Source organism: Marmota flaviventris, chromosome 11 (genome assembly GCF_047511675.1).
Source record: "Marmota flaviventris isolate mMarFla1 chromosome 11, mMarFla1.hap1, whole genome shotgun sequence".
NCBI lineage: Eukaryota > Metazoa > Chordata > Mammalia > Rodentia > Sciuridae > Marmota > Marmota flaviventris.
In genome coordinates this window covers 38695343-38708946 of record NC_092508.1, presented here as the reverse complement: position 1 = coordinate 38708946, position 13604 = coordinate 38695343, and the positions used below count along the sequence as shown (strand labels likewise).

General features: G+C 36.9%; 1 protein-coding gene across 1 annotated transcript in view; it reads right to left on the bottom strand.

Moving 5' to 3' along the window:
* Hecw2 (HECT, C2 and WW domain containing E3 ubiquitin protein ligase 2) overlaps nucleotides 1-9119 on the bottom strand; it is a 214219-nt gene extending 205100 nt beyond the window's left edge. The window contains exon 1 of the mRNA XM_027925034.2: nucleotides 8828-9119. Within this exon, the coding sequence (XP_027780835.1) occupies nucleotides 8828-9119 (292 nt within the window). The remainder of the gene's footprint in view (nucleotides 1-8827) is intronic.
* Between the last annotated feature and the right edge of the window lie 4485 nt (nucleotides 9120-13604).

Sequence of the window (13604 nt, the reverse complement as noted above, 5' to 3'; positions counted from 1 at the left end):
CAATATACCTTATTGTTTAGCATTCAAATTTTAAGTGTTTATATAATTTCCAGAGCTCTATTTCAAAAAAAGCAGATTTTGTTTTCTGTAAGCAGAAATGGTCCAGTGTGTTACTTTAATCTGAAAATCCCCTCTTGTGGATTCATTCAGCGGGTAAGTCTGTACTGCAGCTTCAGACACCAGTAAAATGCTTTTATATTACTAACAGTAATAGTAGCCAAAATAATGATAGTTTATAATCAACAGGAGCTTAGAATGAATCTAGGCACCTTGCTGAGAGTTTTATACATAGTATCTCATATAATCTACATGATATTACTCCTTTTTCTAGTCATTTTTTAATTGGAGAAGAATACGAGGAATTAAAAGATTACATAATTTGCTCAAAGTCATTTAGCCTTCACTCACTGAGTTTACAAATCTATCTGATTGTAGAGTTGGTGCTATCAACCACTGACAACTCCACATCTTCTCCAAGTATGCTGTTTCTGATGGTTCTGTGCAGTTCATTGACAAAAGTAATTTCTTCACAGTCAATGCACATCAGAAAGAAAAAAACATAATGTAGCAAACCTTTCCCTAACACTCCTGCTTAGAACAAGGTCAGGGTATGTAAAAATGGTTCATATTGTTTAATATAATGCCCTCCAATTCATTGATGTTGCTATGGATGACAAAATTTAATGCCTTTTTATGGCTCAATAGTATTCCATTATGTATACATATCTTATTTTCTTTATCCATCAGTTGATGAGCACTAAGGTTGTTTCCATTGCTTTGCTATTGTGAATGATGCTTCAATGAACATGGAAATGCATACTTTTTTCAACATATGGATTTCACTTCCTGTGGATATATGCCCAGAAGTAGAATTTCTAGATCATATGTTAGCTATATTTTTAATTTGTTGAGGACTCAACATACTGTTTTCCATAATGACTGTATTAATTTACATTCCAATCAAAACAGTGTTCCCATTGCTCCCTGACCTCATTAACATTTTTTATCTTTTTGATAAAAGCCATCCTAACAAGTGTGAGATAATATCTCACTGTCATTTTAATTTGTACTTCCTAATAATTAGTGATGTCAAGCACTTATTCATATAAATGTTGGCTGCTTATATGTCTCCTTTTAAGAAGTGTCGATATATAGGTGTTTTTTAAATTATTTTTATTTGTTATTTTATTGTCATGGAGTGAAAATATGCATGACAGTGTATAAACATGACAGTGGAGTGTATTTTGACATATTATGCATGCATGGAGAACAACTTATTCTAATTAGGATCCCATTCTTGTGATTGTACATGACAAGGACTTTCACTGCTTATGTATCCACATATGAACATAGGAAAGTTACGTCTGATTCATTATACTTTTTCCTATTCTCTTTTTGATACTGGGTATTGACACTAGTAATAGTATCAATAGTATACTGGGGATTGAACCCTGGGCTGCTTTATCACTAAGTTGCTAACACTGGCCTCGAACTTGTGGTCCTCCTGCCTCAGCCTCCTAAATTGCTGGGATTATAGGCAAGCACCACCTTACTTGGCCATATACAGGTACTTTGTTGATCAGATGATTTAAAAAAAATATTATCAATGCAACTGATAATCCAAATTTGCAAAACTCAAGAAGGTTGTAAGCAAATAACTAAGTATTGAGAAACACTGTATTACATTTACAAGCACAGGTAAAAAATGAAAATTGGGACACAGAACACTTAAATTTCAGTCTTAATTGCCCACAAGAAACTTTAGAATCTCACCACTCTGAACATTTTTATTTATAGAACATCAGCTTACACTATAGGGTCTTAAAGCTATAAAATATACAATCTTTAATACCTTGGCTCACTATAACAATCCTATTTCATTTTGCCATCCAAATGCAAAGAATTATGAAGAGTGTCCTAATATATTAGCCATGGTATTTTAAAAGGCCAACATTCAAAATAGAGCCATGTACCATTCATCTCTGAAGATATAATCAATGCACAGACACAAAGAGATATACATTAAGTGCACTCCAGACAAATGCTGGTAATGACTTGTTTTGGGTCCATGACAATATAAGAAGCTTGAGCCAGAATATGAAATGCCAATATCAATCATTTCATTACTTAGATCAGATGTTTTTCCCCCCACAGCAAGTTTCTCAATGAAGTAAGTGGTACATTGATTTACAAGTAGGAGAAAGCATCTTTTCTAGTTCAGATCAATAACAATTTGCAGAACAGCACTATGGATAGCACTACAACACAGTAGATACTCTGGAATGTTTATAGTACCCATTTTCCTACTTCTGTTGGGTACCTGAAGTTGCCTGAAATTGAAGAATGGCAAATTAAGCCTTTTGAAGTGTTTATTTTTCTTTATGAATAGACAGATAAAATGAGCACAAGACCAAAGGTTAAGGGGAACTAGCTAGTGAACCTGAAATGAATTGAATATGTTCTGTTTCCTCTTTAAACTGTTCCATTTGATTTTTCATGAAAAGCTATTTGTGTTAGGTACGCTGCATGTTTTGCATGAGGTATGTATTTAGGTCTTTTTATTTAGTGAGTGTAGGAGGAGGTAATGAGTAGCTCTGTTAAATTTGTAAAGGGTCAATTCTAATTTCAGAGACCAGCAATAAATTATAAACCTAGTGATTTCTGAAAAACACCTACAACATGATCATCTCTAGAAATCTCGGGATTTGTATCTTACCAGAGGGAGAACATAATCAGCATATGTTTTGAGAGCTGCGTTCATACTCAAAGTTTCCGCAAATGGTACTTTCATATTTTCACCGTTTTTTCTTTGTATTTCCATATTATAAATACTTACTTAATGACTAAAATGCTTATTGTTCTGATTCAGGTGGATATGTTTGCCCTCTAGATTTGTAGGGCTGAAGGTCATCTGGTTTGAGTTATACAACGCAAAACATTATTAACAATTAGACCAACAAAAACAAAAGTCACACTTTAGAAGAGAACGTAAGCCAAGAGAAACAATCAAAATGTACACTGTGCCAATGAGCCATGCCTCACCAGCTCAGTGTCCCACTAAATTGCTTTTCCTTTGGGATTTATTTCTATAGAGACCATATCCCTGTTCCATAAATAAACCCAGAAGTTGCTAGGAGACAGTCTAGCTTCTCAGGACACAACTCAAGGGGAGCGGCTGCTTCCTACCAAGAGGTATAGAAATCTGAAGCTATTTCTGACATACATGCTATTGTTATGAAACCTAGATTCTCAGCACGTGTATGTCACAGAGCTCTAGAAAGAATCTATTATGGAGTGAGGCTTGTTGGTACTGTTCGGGAGGCTGAGGTGGGAGGATTGCTGGTCACAGGAGTTCAAGGACAGCCTGAGCAACACAGTGAGACCCCATTTCACAAAAAGAAAAAAAGGGGGGATTTATCATGCATATACCTATTTAGCCATATAAACCCTAAATCGTATGATTGAATCTGGACTCCCAAAATCTTTTTCCATCCTCACCTTGGGTCTCTTCTTTTCTTTCCCCCCCTCTCCAAATGTGCCACCTCACTAGACTCTATCTAATAGCACCCAAACAAATGTTTTGAATATTTTTTAAGTTATGAATCACTCACTCAAAGAGCCTTCCCATCACATTGCTGGTCCTGTTAAACCTCTGAAAATTTCCACATGGCTTGGGGTCATTGTTTTTTTTTTTTCCCCCGCTACTTCTTTTAACAAAACAATCTAGTGGGTTTGACCTGTATTAAGACAGCCCTAAGCACTCTCCATGAATGAGGAACTACAGAAGGGGCAGCCCACACCTTCTGCCTTTAGAAGCAGTTGTCATCCTTTTTCCTTTGTCTGGCTGTGCTAGAGACTCAGTTGGGAATAAATAATGGTACATAAAGTCTTACTAACAGTGACTGAAACAATGAGAGGAATATTTCTTCCATATATAACATGAACTTCAGAGTTCCAGGCCAAGCTCTATCTTTCTGCTCTATGGTTTGGATGTGAGGTGTTCCCCAAAAGCTCCTGTGTTGATGTGGGATATGAAATGATTACATTATGAAAGCTGTAACCAAATCAGACCATCTCAGTTTGAATGGACTAACTCCAAGCAAGTGAGCATTGGCTAGAGGAGGTGGTCATGGGGGACGTGCCCTGAAAGGATTCATCTTCTCTAAGGCCCCTTCTCTCACTGTTTCCAAACTGATATGACCAGAGTAGCACTCCTCTGACATGCCCTTCTGACATGACGTTCTACCTTACCTTAGGCCCAGAGCAACGGAGTCAGCTCACCATGGACTAAACCTCTGAAACCACAAGCCAAAATAAACTTTTCCTCCTCTCAGTTGTCCTTGTCAAGTATTTTGGTCACAGCAATGAAAAGCTGATTAACATACCATCCTTAGCTTATTATCCTCCATACTGATACCTCCTTGATGCCAGATGGATGCAGCAACACAGGATATCATATCTTTTCATTACAGTCCCAAGTACAAGAGAAGCAAAACTTTAAAAAACCCTTCCCAAAGCTCTGGATTTCCACTGGGAAGAGAAGTTGGGCCAGGGTCTTCCCCTTATATCTCACTGGCCAGGACTAAGTCACATGTCCACTGCTAGCTGGATTACCATTCAGATTTACACCTTTCCTGAGCCTGAGGGTGGGGGCTACCCTGAAATCAAAGTTCTGACCGCAGGGAGATAAGAGCAGGATATGGCTGTCAGTTAGAGACCACAGTTCTGCCACACTCCTCTCCTCATGGGATGATGAATTTCCAATTGAAATAAGGCTATCTCTCCAATCCAGTCATTAAAAGAGCCCATCCATCCATTCTAGCTCCAGGAAGAACATGGATATCTCTATGAAGGGCAGATATGCATTCACTCAGTTGAAGACCCAGATTAATAAGTCTTTCTTTTATACACAACTCTGACCCTATAATTACAGAAACAAGTTACATTTAATGTTATACAAGGACCTGCACCTTTTAAAGCCATTCATTATAAAAGATCTGTTAAGACCAATGGCTTACTCAAGAACATCATGAGCCCGAGACTACCAACATACTACTTTTAGCTGCAAATGCTGGTCTCTATGTCAGTCCTAGACCCTTGAGACATCTGGGATGCTAGCTCCTCACTCTCCTGGCTCGGGATTTAAGTATTTAAGAAAATATGGTGAGAAGAACTGACAAACATAGAGAACTCAAACAATCAGGGTTCTCCAGAAATAGCTAGATAGGAAAATGAAGTGGGATCTCTTAACTCTTCCCATCTAAATCAAAACTATGGAAAGAACTCCTGCTTCAAGTCATAAGGAAGTGATCAGCAACAAATCAGCCTTCCCAATGTAATCCCCCAAATACCAGGAACTGGATATCTGGTGGCGTAAGACTGCAATCCACAAGAAAGAGAAACGGATGAGGTGACTTCCTGATCACCCATATCTCAGCCAGCAGACAATTTCCTGAGTGCATTTCAGGTAGCTGGGGTCCATGGCAATTCTTCAAAGTGTGGAGGCAGAGATCACAGTTTGAGTCAACTAAAGAGACTAGAATCTCCACGCCTCAATACTAGAAAGGAAAGAGTTATGAAGTGGTAAATTTCAAAAAGTCTACATGGGATCCCCTATAGATCTTTGGCTATGGTGTGGACTGCACACACTCAAAAAGAAACTACTGAGGCTTTGTAGAAAGTCTTGGTAAGGCTTATTCTAAACCTGTCTTAACAAAGCACCAAATCAAGACCTAACAAAATCCATAGGGTACAACAAATTTGGAGGCTGCCTTCCACCAAGCTGGAAATGCTGGGAAACTACACTAGACTTTCCACAGATGCATCCCAACAAGGTGTAAACACACACCTACTCAAGCACAAGGAAATAAATCTGCCTTCTAATAATATTATTCCACAGGACTCAGAATTTTTACAACACAGTGAAAAATTAAAGATAGATGTCCAGTGTAAAATTAGAGATCGTTAGATGTGCAAACAAAGACAAAAATGGGGGATATATCAACAGAATCTGACCCTGAGATGGCCCAGATTTTGAAATTTAGAAAACAGAGACTTTAAAGCAGCTATATCCAATTGAATTCAAAGAACTGGACAAAAATATGAACTGGATGATTTAGCATGTAAAAGAAATAAAAACTATACAAAAAATATAAATTCTACAAATGAAAAGCTAAATAACTAAAATTTAAAAACCCATGACACTGATAACAGAATGAAGATGAAAAAGGAAAAACAAACTTGAAGAGAGATTATCAGAAATTATGAAATTTGAATATCAAAGCAAAAATTAATTGAAGGATAATGAAGTAGAGCCTCAGGTCCTTGTAGAAAAATATAAAATGATGGAATATATTTATAATTGTAGTCTCAGAAATGTGAAAATGGACAGGAAAAAAATTGAAGAAATAATGACCAAATGTTCCCAAAATTCAACAAAAGCATTAACTTATAATAAGCTCAGAGAAATCCAACCAAGGTAAATAAAAAGAAAACCATGCCTAAGTATATCTTCAAAATACTGAAAATGGAGATAAAGAGAAAATTTTGAAGGTAGCCAAGGGCAGGGACATGTTACATACAGGGGCACATGTAGTGATGATTTATATGAAATGCAGAAGTCTCTTGAAATAAACTGAGGAAGAGTTAGTACTTGGAGATTTCCTTTTTTTTTTTTTTGCCTTTTTTGGAACTGGGGGTTGAACCCAGGGCTTTGCGAATGCAAGGCAGATGCTTTGCCACTGAGCTACATCCCAACCCGGAGATTTATTTCTTAATTCTGCTTTCCTGTCTATATCTTTGGGTTAATTTGAGACTTACAACCCTGACCTATACGTCTTCCTCTACGAAGTAAAATACAAGAACTCTAAGATTTTGTGGCCATGGTTACTTAGAGATAAGACAAATTGTACTTTGGATGCCTTAGCTCCTCCCTGATTAATTCACACAGGAAAATACAACAAGTTGGGTAGGGAATTAAAAAGAAGACACAGGAAAAAATATGAAGTAATGTGAGCCAATATCTTAATTGATTCTAGCATTTACAGATAAGGTTATTAACACAGAAAAGAAATTATGAAAGAAAAGTTAAAATTGATTATTTCCCAAAGAAATATATATAATATATTTTTTAAAATGCAACACTATTTGTAATCTTATATTAAAATTTTTATTCATAAAATATAAAATGGGAAAAATTTTTTAAAAGCAAACAAAAAACTACGTGAAAAAATAAGTTTTATGAAGCCCAAAGAGTACAATGACATCAAAACCAAAGGAATTACTTCAAAATCCCATAAGAACTGTAAACTTTTTGTGATCATAATAATACACAAATATAATTTTTAAATCATGTATCTTCCTCTCTTTGGATATATTGTTAAATGCAACTGTGGAAAATACTGAACAGTGAAGATTTTTTTTCCCCTTTCTTATTGTCAAAAGAGAAAAAAACAATGATAATTCATCAATTTTTTTACTATTTAGAATTCATATTATTCAGCATGGTTAATCATTAAGAGTTATATAAGTAAATATAAACCCTGTTTTAATTTTAACCAACATAAAAATTCTCAATTCAGAAAAACAAATTTTGGTGCATATAACATTTTAAAAAACTTTTTAGCAAGGTTATTTTTCATCAAACCAGAGTTTCTGATATTTGAGGCCAGATAAATCTTTGTTGTAAGGGACTCTCCTGTACATTAAAGGATGTTTAGCAGCACCTAGGGTCTTGCATCCCCCTACCCAGCTGTGGCAACCAAAAATATCTCTGGATACTGCCAATGTCCTCTAGGGGGCAAAATTGGCCCTGTCTGAGAAGAACTTAGACATGTGTTAGAAACAGTTTTCCCCCTAATATACTTATTAAAAGAAAAAGGAGGGGCCGGGATTGTGGCTCAGTGATGGAGTGCTCACCCAGCATGTGTCAGGCACTGGGTTGGATCCTCAGCACCACATAAAAATAGATAAAATGAGGGTATTGTGTCTATCTACAGCTAAAAAAGATTTTTTTAAGAAAATAAAGGAAAGATGACTGGCTTATAATTTACATTAAAAGCAACAATCTCTTTCTAATAAATGATCTGATGTTAACTTTGAAATGAATTTCCTTCATTTATAGAACAAGTTCTCCAACTTTGAGAAATATAGATTTTATTATTGGGTTGAATTTAGATTTTCTTTCTGGTTAGTTAGGAGGTTTTGATTTTTGCTTCCGAACAAAGCAGACTTTTTGCTTACTGGGATGCTTCATTCATCAGTCATTCATCTATGAATAACAGGTACAAATTAGCTACACAGAGCTGTGACTGCTATTATTAAAACAAACAGCAACTATTTATTTCTCAGTCATTCATCAGGATACTTTTTTCACCTAATTGATCTGAGATACATTCAAGGAATTTTGAAATACATAGACACCTTAGACCACAGATTGTTCTTAATGAAATCCAACCTTTAGAAAATGCAAGACATTCTTCATATCAGTTATCTAAGTATAGGCATCTGTCAGTTTAAAAGTGTTAATAAATATTAATAATCACGTCTTTACTAGGACGACTGATCAAGGGCAATGGGAAGTTTTAAAAAGAAAACTCTATAACATCTGCAGGTTCTGGCATTTAATTTGGTAGAAATGTAACCAAAAAATTCATATAAGCAAAAGTACTATTGACTCTCCTCCCGAAGAAGGAATGTTCCCAGAATGTGCTGTGTCTATTTGTGTGTGTGAATTTTCTTCCAGGAGAAAATACAGAATGGTATAATGACAGAGGGAAAAAAAACCCATGCTCCAGAACCACACACACGTCCATTTCCTTGTACTCACCTATATGATAAAGTCCAATCCAATCGCTGGGGTCCACCTCCTCTTTAATGTCCCAGAAGATAATGAGGTTCTGGGCTTGCCCCAGTGTGTACTCGTACATGCTGGCAGTCAAGCTGGAGCGGCTCTCAGAAGTCACCAGGTCCGTGTCGCTATTGGCTCTTTGTAGGGTCATGTTCTCGGGCATGGAGCTCTGCGCTGCAAGGCTCTGCAGGTTCTCTGGGCTCAGTGTGTACCGCATCTGGGGATTTCGACGCCGCACAAAAAGCAGATGCTCCCGGGCTGAGCTAGCCATCCTGTCTGTCTCTCTGAGGTTGGCTCCCTATAAAGCTGCAATAGACAAGCATAAAACATTAGTGCTACAATGTAAAGAATTAGGTTTAAGCTTCCCAGACATAAAAGCCTTGAAGAATATTTACTAAAATCTGAGCATGGAATAATCTTCTGCTGTCAAAATAAAACCTATTATTCTACTGTCGACTGATGATGTCAGGAATAACTTTCATAGACTGAGGTCACATGGCAGCAAAGGCTACCACACACCTGTGGCTCTGGATTTCACTTAGCACAGCTTCCTCCCAGCAGTTGAGGAAGGGATTTCTTTATCACTGCTTTTAGGTCTATCCTTTCTCGAACACTCCACCTGCAGAATGGCATCCTGTTCTCATTTTCCAGCTCCCACACGCACGTTATTTATTTTCTGCTGCAATTAAATTTTAAAACAGCAAGACAGAAATTTCTGACACATGCTAAATACAGTTGACATACCACTGAGTATAAATAAGTGCACTTGTTCGGTTTCCTTAGCATGAGTGTAACCCACTGAAATTGTTTTTAGGAGCTTGCTCAGATGCCACCTCTTCACTTAAACACAGGAGCATGATATTTAAACCTATAACACCCCAGACTTAACCCTCTCGATTTTTCTCAGTAGCAATTATTCTGACCCAATGCACCACATGACTGACTTAGTTGACTATTATCTCCTTCCCCCAACAAGAATGTAAACTTCAGGAAAGGAGCAATTTATTTGTATATGTATGTGCACACTATGATGCTTGGCACACAGTAGGTGCTGAAAAACATCTGTTAAATGAACAAATGATGGAATGGTGAGCATCTTTCTCCTACATATTCCGTGGCCTTAACTTATATCTCGAGTCTCCTTTTTGAGACTGCCTCTTGCTATCTTGATTCTTTGACTGAGTTATACATTTCCACCACCTGAATTATGATAAGCTATTTCCATTAGTTCCCATTTGGCCTCCCTCTAAAGGAACAGAGACCTCCCTGTTAGGCATTCTTGTTGGGACTTAGATACCTCTTGTTGTCACTGTCCAAGACATGTACTTTCATCCAGCACATTCAAAATTCTGGCTCCCAGTGCTTTCCCTATATGTCAATGGACTCACACCATGTCACCCAAAGCCTACTGGCTTTACATAGAAGGCATGTGGTTCTCTTTTCTCTATCCCTTTTAGAACCATGTAATCCACTAATGCATTTGTAGACTAACATTTATTCAGTATCCTTAGTACGTGTTGACATCTCTGATGTATTTTACTTCATTTAAAGCCAAACCTAATTGAGTCTTGGGAATTAGCAGGAGCTCCCATTAAACAGTTAGCCTTTGGGTGCAATATTTACATTACAACTAACAATCTTGGGTGTTGAGTCTAAGAAGAGGAAAAGGGAGAGCAGGTTTCCCTATGTGACCCATTTCCCCACCCATTTTACAAACACTGTAGGTGAAGAGGATCTATTTCCATTGATAGGGTTACTATACTTGCAAATCTATTTATTTGAACAATTCTGCCATCAAGTTGACTTCATGCTTTTAGTACTCTCTCATGAATTAAAAATAACTTGGATTGATAGGCAAGCTATCCTATGTAAAAAGGAAATAAAAATGAACGGACAGGCCAATTTACCCAGTTTAATGGTACTAAATCCAGTATCCCTCTTCAAGTTAACGCTTCTCTTTTCTTATGACAACATACTCCATAACTGTTAGACAATCTCCAACCTGTGAAGCCTTAAAATACAGGTCAACTTCTAATCTACTTTCATTTTAGAGTATTCCAGCAAGCCATTATTTCTTTATAAACTCAGTGAGTCAAGTACCACATCAGCTTCAGCAAGAACTATAAATAATTAACTGCTCACACATTGCAGTCTAATAAAAAATGCAGGCTGTACATAACTAGACTACTTTCCTGAGAGAAAGAAATAGGCCAGCACCTTGATACCTCAAAACCACGATAAATGAACTATAGACAATTATTCTGCTCTAGAAAAAAGTGAAAAACACATATATGTACAGCCAAAGTGTTCTTTTAAAATGACCTTCAGCATAGTGGATAAGAGAATAAGTTCAAAGCTCAATTTCTAGATTTTTGTTAGTCTCTTTTAGTAATTCACTCTGATGGTTGATAGCTTATTTTAACCACATGCGGCTGGTGGCTTCTACACTATGCAGACAGATCCAAATGATGGACATGCCCCCGGCTTTCAAAATGGCTGATTCCCTTTGAACTCACTGCCATCAGGAAGCCCCTCAGTGTGACTAAGAAGAAAATAATCATTGAACTAGCTGTCAATGATGTGTGAATAACCGAGAAGCCCTGAATCTTTCAGAGGATTCTGTTTCTGCATTTCAGCATAAAGATGCTTCTTTAGCCAAATCTCTCACTGAAGGAACTGTATAATCCTGTTAGAAAAAAGCACTCATCTGCGGGGAAGAGTTTTCTAGATAAACACTGGAGGGCAGGAGGATTGAAATGTCCCAGAAGCTCTCATGGTCTCTTACAGCTTCTTTCCTTCTACTTTCAATCTGTGTAGTCTTCAAAAGCAAAAACCATGCTGTTGTGGGGCTTGTGTATGTCAGGGCCAATGAGATGAAGGGATGAAAAGACAGGGGCTACCTGAATGCTTCTTTAACACTCACATGGCACTTACTCTAAATGATTTACAAATATGTTACTTATATGTATAAATAACCCAGTCAGACGATCTCTATATACAAAATAGAGAACCCAGGTTATTTGCAAGTCTTGTGTCCACAAATCAATATGGTATACACTTAAACTCCACCCTGACTCAATATACTCAATATATTCATCTACTACATGGAGGTGACCTGAACGTATCATGACAAATTGTTTTAAGGACTAGAAGTATCATGGGTGAAGGTGTACAGTTAAAAAATAACTATTGTCATTTTAGTAGGCAAATGATGTAATTGTTGAATTAATACATTATTTCATTTGGGGTAGCTCTAAGAGGCTGGAAAGAGGGACTCTTGGATGTGGAAGATAGGTAACAGAAAACAAATGCCAAAGACCAATGTTATATATTAAAATCACTACAAGTCCTCCCTAGGGCCAGATGACCCTGTACTTGAGAGGGAATATAGTATATTCTTTCCTTGCTGCTCCTACTCACCAAGGCCCCTGCCTCCAAAGTCCAGAAATCAACTATATTAGGTTTCACAGTCCCTTCAGCTATAGCTCAAGAAGAATGGATTTTAGGGACAAGAAGACACCATATCCATCAGGAATCATTCAAAGAAAGAACCCAAAGACTTGGTGACAGATTGGATATAAAGGATGAAAGTGACAGAGAAATTAGGATTAATTTTTGGATTTTCAATCTAGGTGATAGGAGAATCCCAGAAACATCAACAGAACTGAAGAACAATTTGGGGGGAGTTTTAAGTTAATGTAATTGATTCAAGTAAATATGTCTTGAAGACTCATCAGAGGGTAGGACCGCACAGCTGATTCATATGGGACCAGGGATAAACAAATATTCAAATAGAATATTCAATAGAAACCTTAAAGTTGATTAAAATATGCCAATGTGTCCCTAAAAGGTGCAGTTCATGGTTTTAAAACTTCTTTCAGATGTTTTACTTTTACATAAGTTGTTTCAACCTGAAAAGAAATACACCACTAGAATGAATAGATGACCAGGAGGGACTTTTATCAAAACTGCTTTGGAAACTTTAATTTTTCCCTTATAGAAAATGTAATTTTTTAGAGTTCATGTTTCCACAGCAAATAAGATCAAACTCTATTCGAAAAGTAATCTGCAAAGTTATGTAAAAGTGAGGGGAAAAAATCAAAGCACTCTAAATTTTATAGTTAACATTGTAGTTTATAGGGAACTTAATTCAATGCAGTGCTCTCCTATGTGAAAATTGGTGCTACTCAAACAGGAAAAGAGCAGCTGTACATTTTCTCCTAACGAAACCTATGAATGCTTGATTTGCTCTTTGGTTTCATACCTATGCCTTCTGCAATAATAAAGCCAGTTTTTCTTTAGAAAATTATCCATGTCTTCTGAACTGCTTTAGAAGTAAAGATGATGGTAACAGAAACTGACTAGTGTATACTCTATTAAATAAACTAAAACTGGTCCTTCAAAGTTCCTTAGATAATCCAGCCCTTCCACAGTAAATCTTCGCTGTGGTTCTCTCTCCCATTCTCAATGGATGCTATTTAACATGATGTCGCACTGCTTTTAAACAAAACAGCCCCCGAAAACCTTGTTCTTCTAATTATGATTAGGTTTGCACTATGTGCTCTCTCTGATAACACACGTCTGCTTAAACAAAACCAAAAACAAAATCACTTTTCTTCCCGAGGTCAAGAGAGATTTAATTACTAAGCAAATTGTAAAATGCCACAGTGTACAACTTCATTTCTAAAACCAGCAGGTTTTGTTCAGAAGATACAGGCAGGAGCAGATGACAAATACTCTAAGCAAGTGTTTTTAT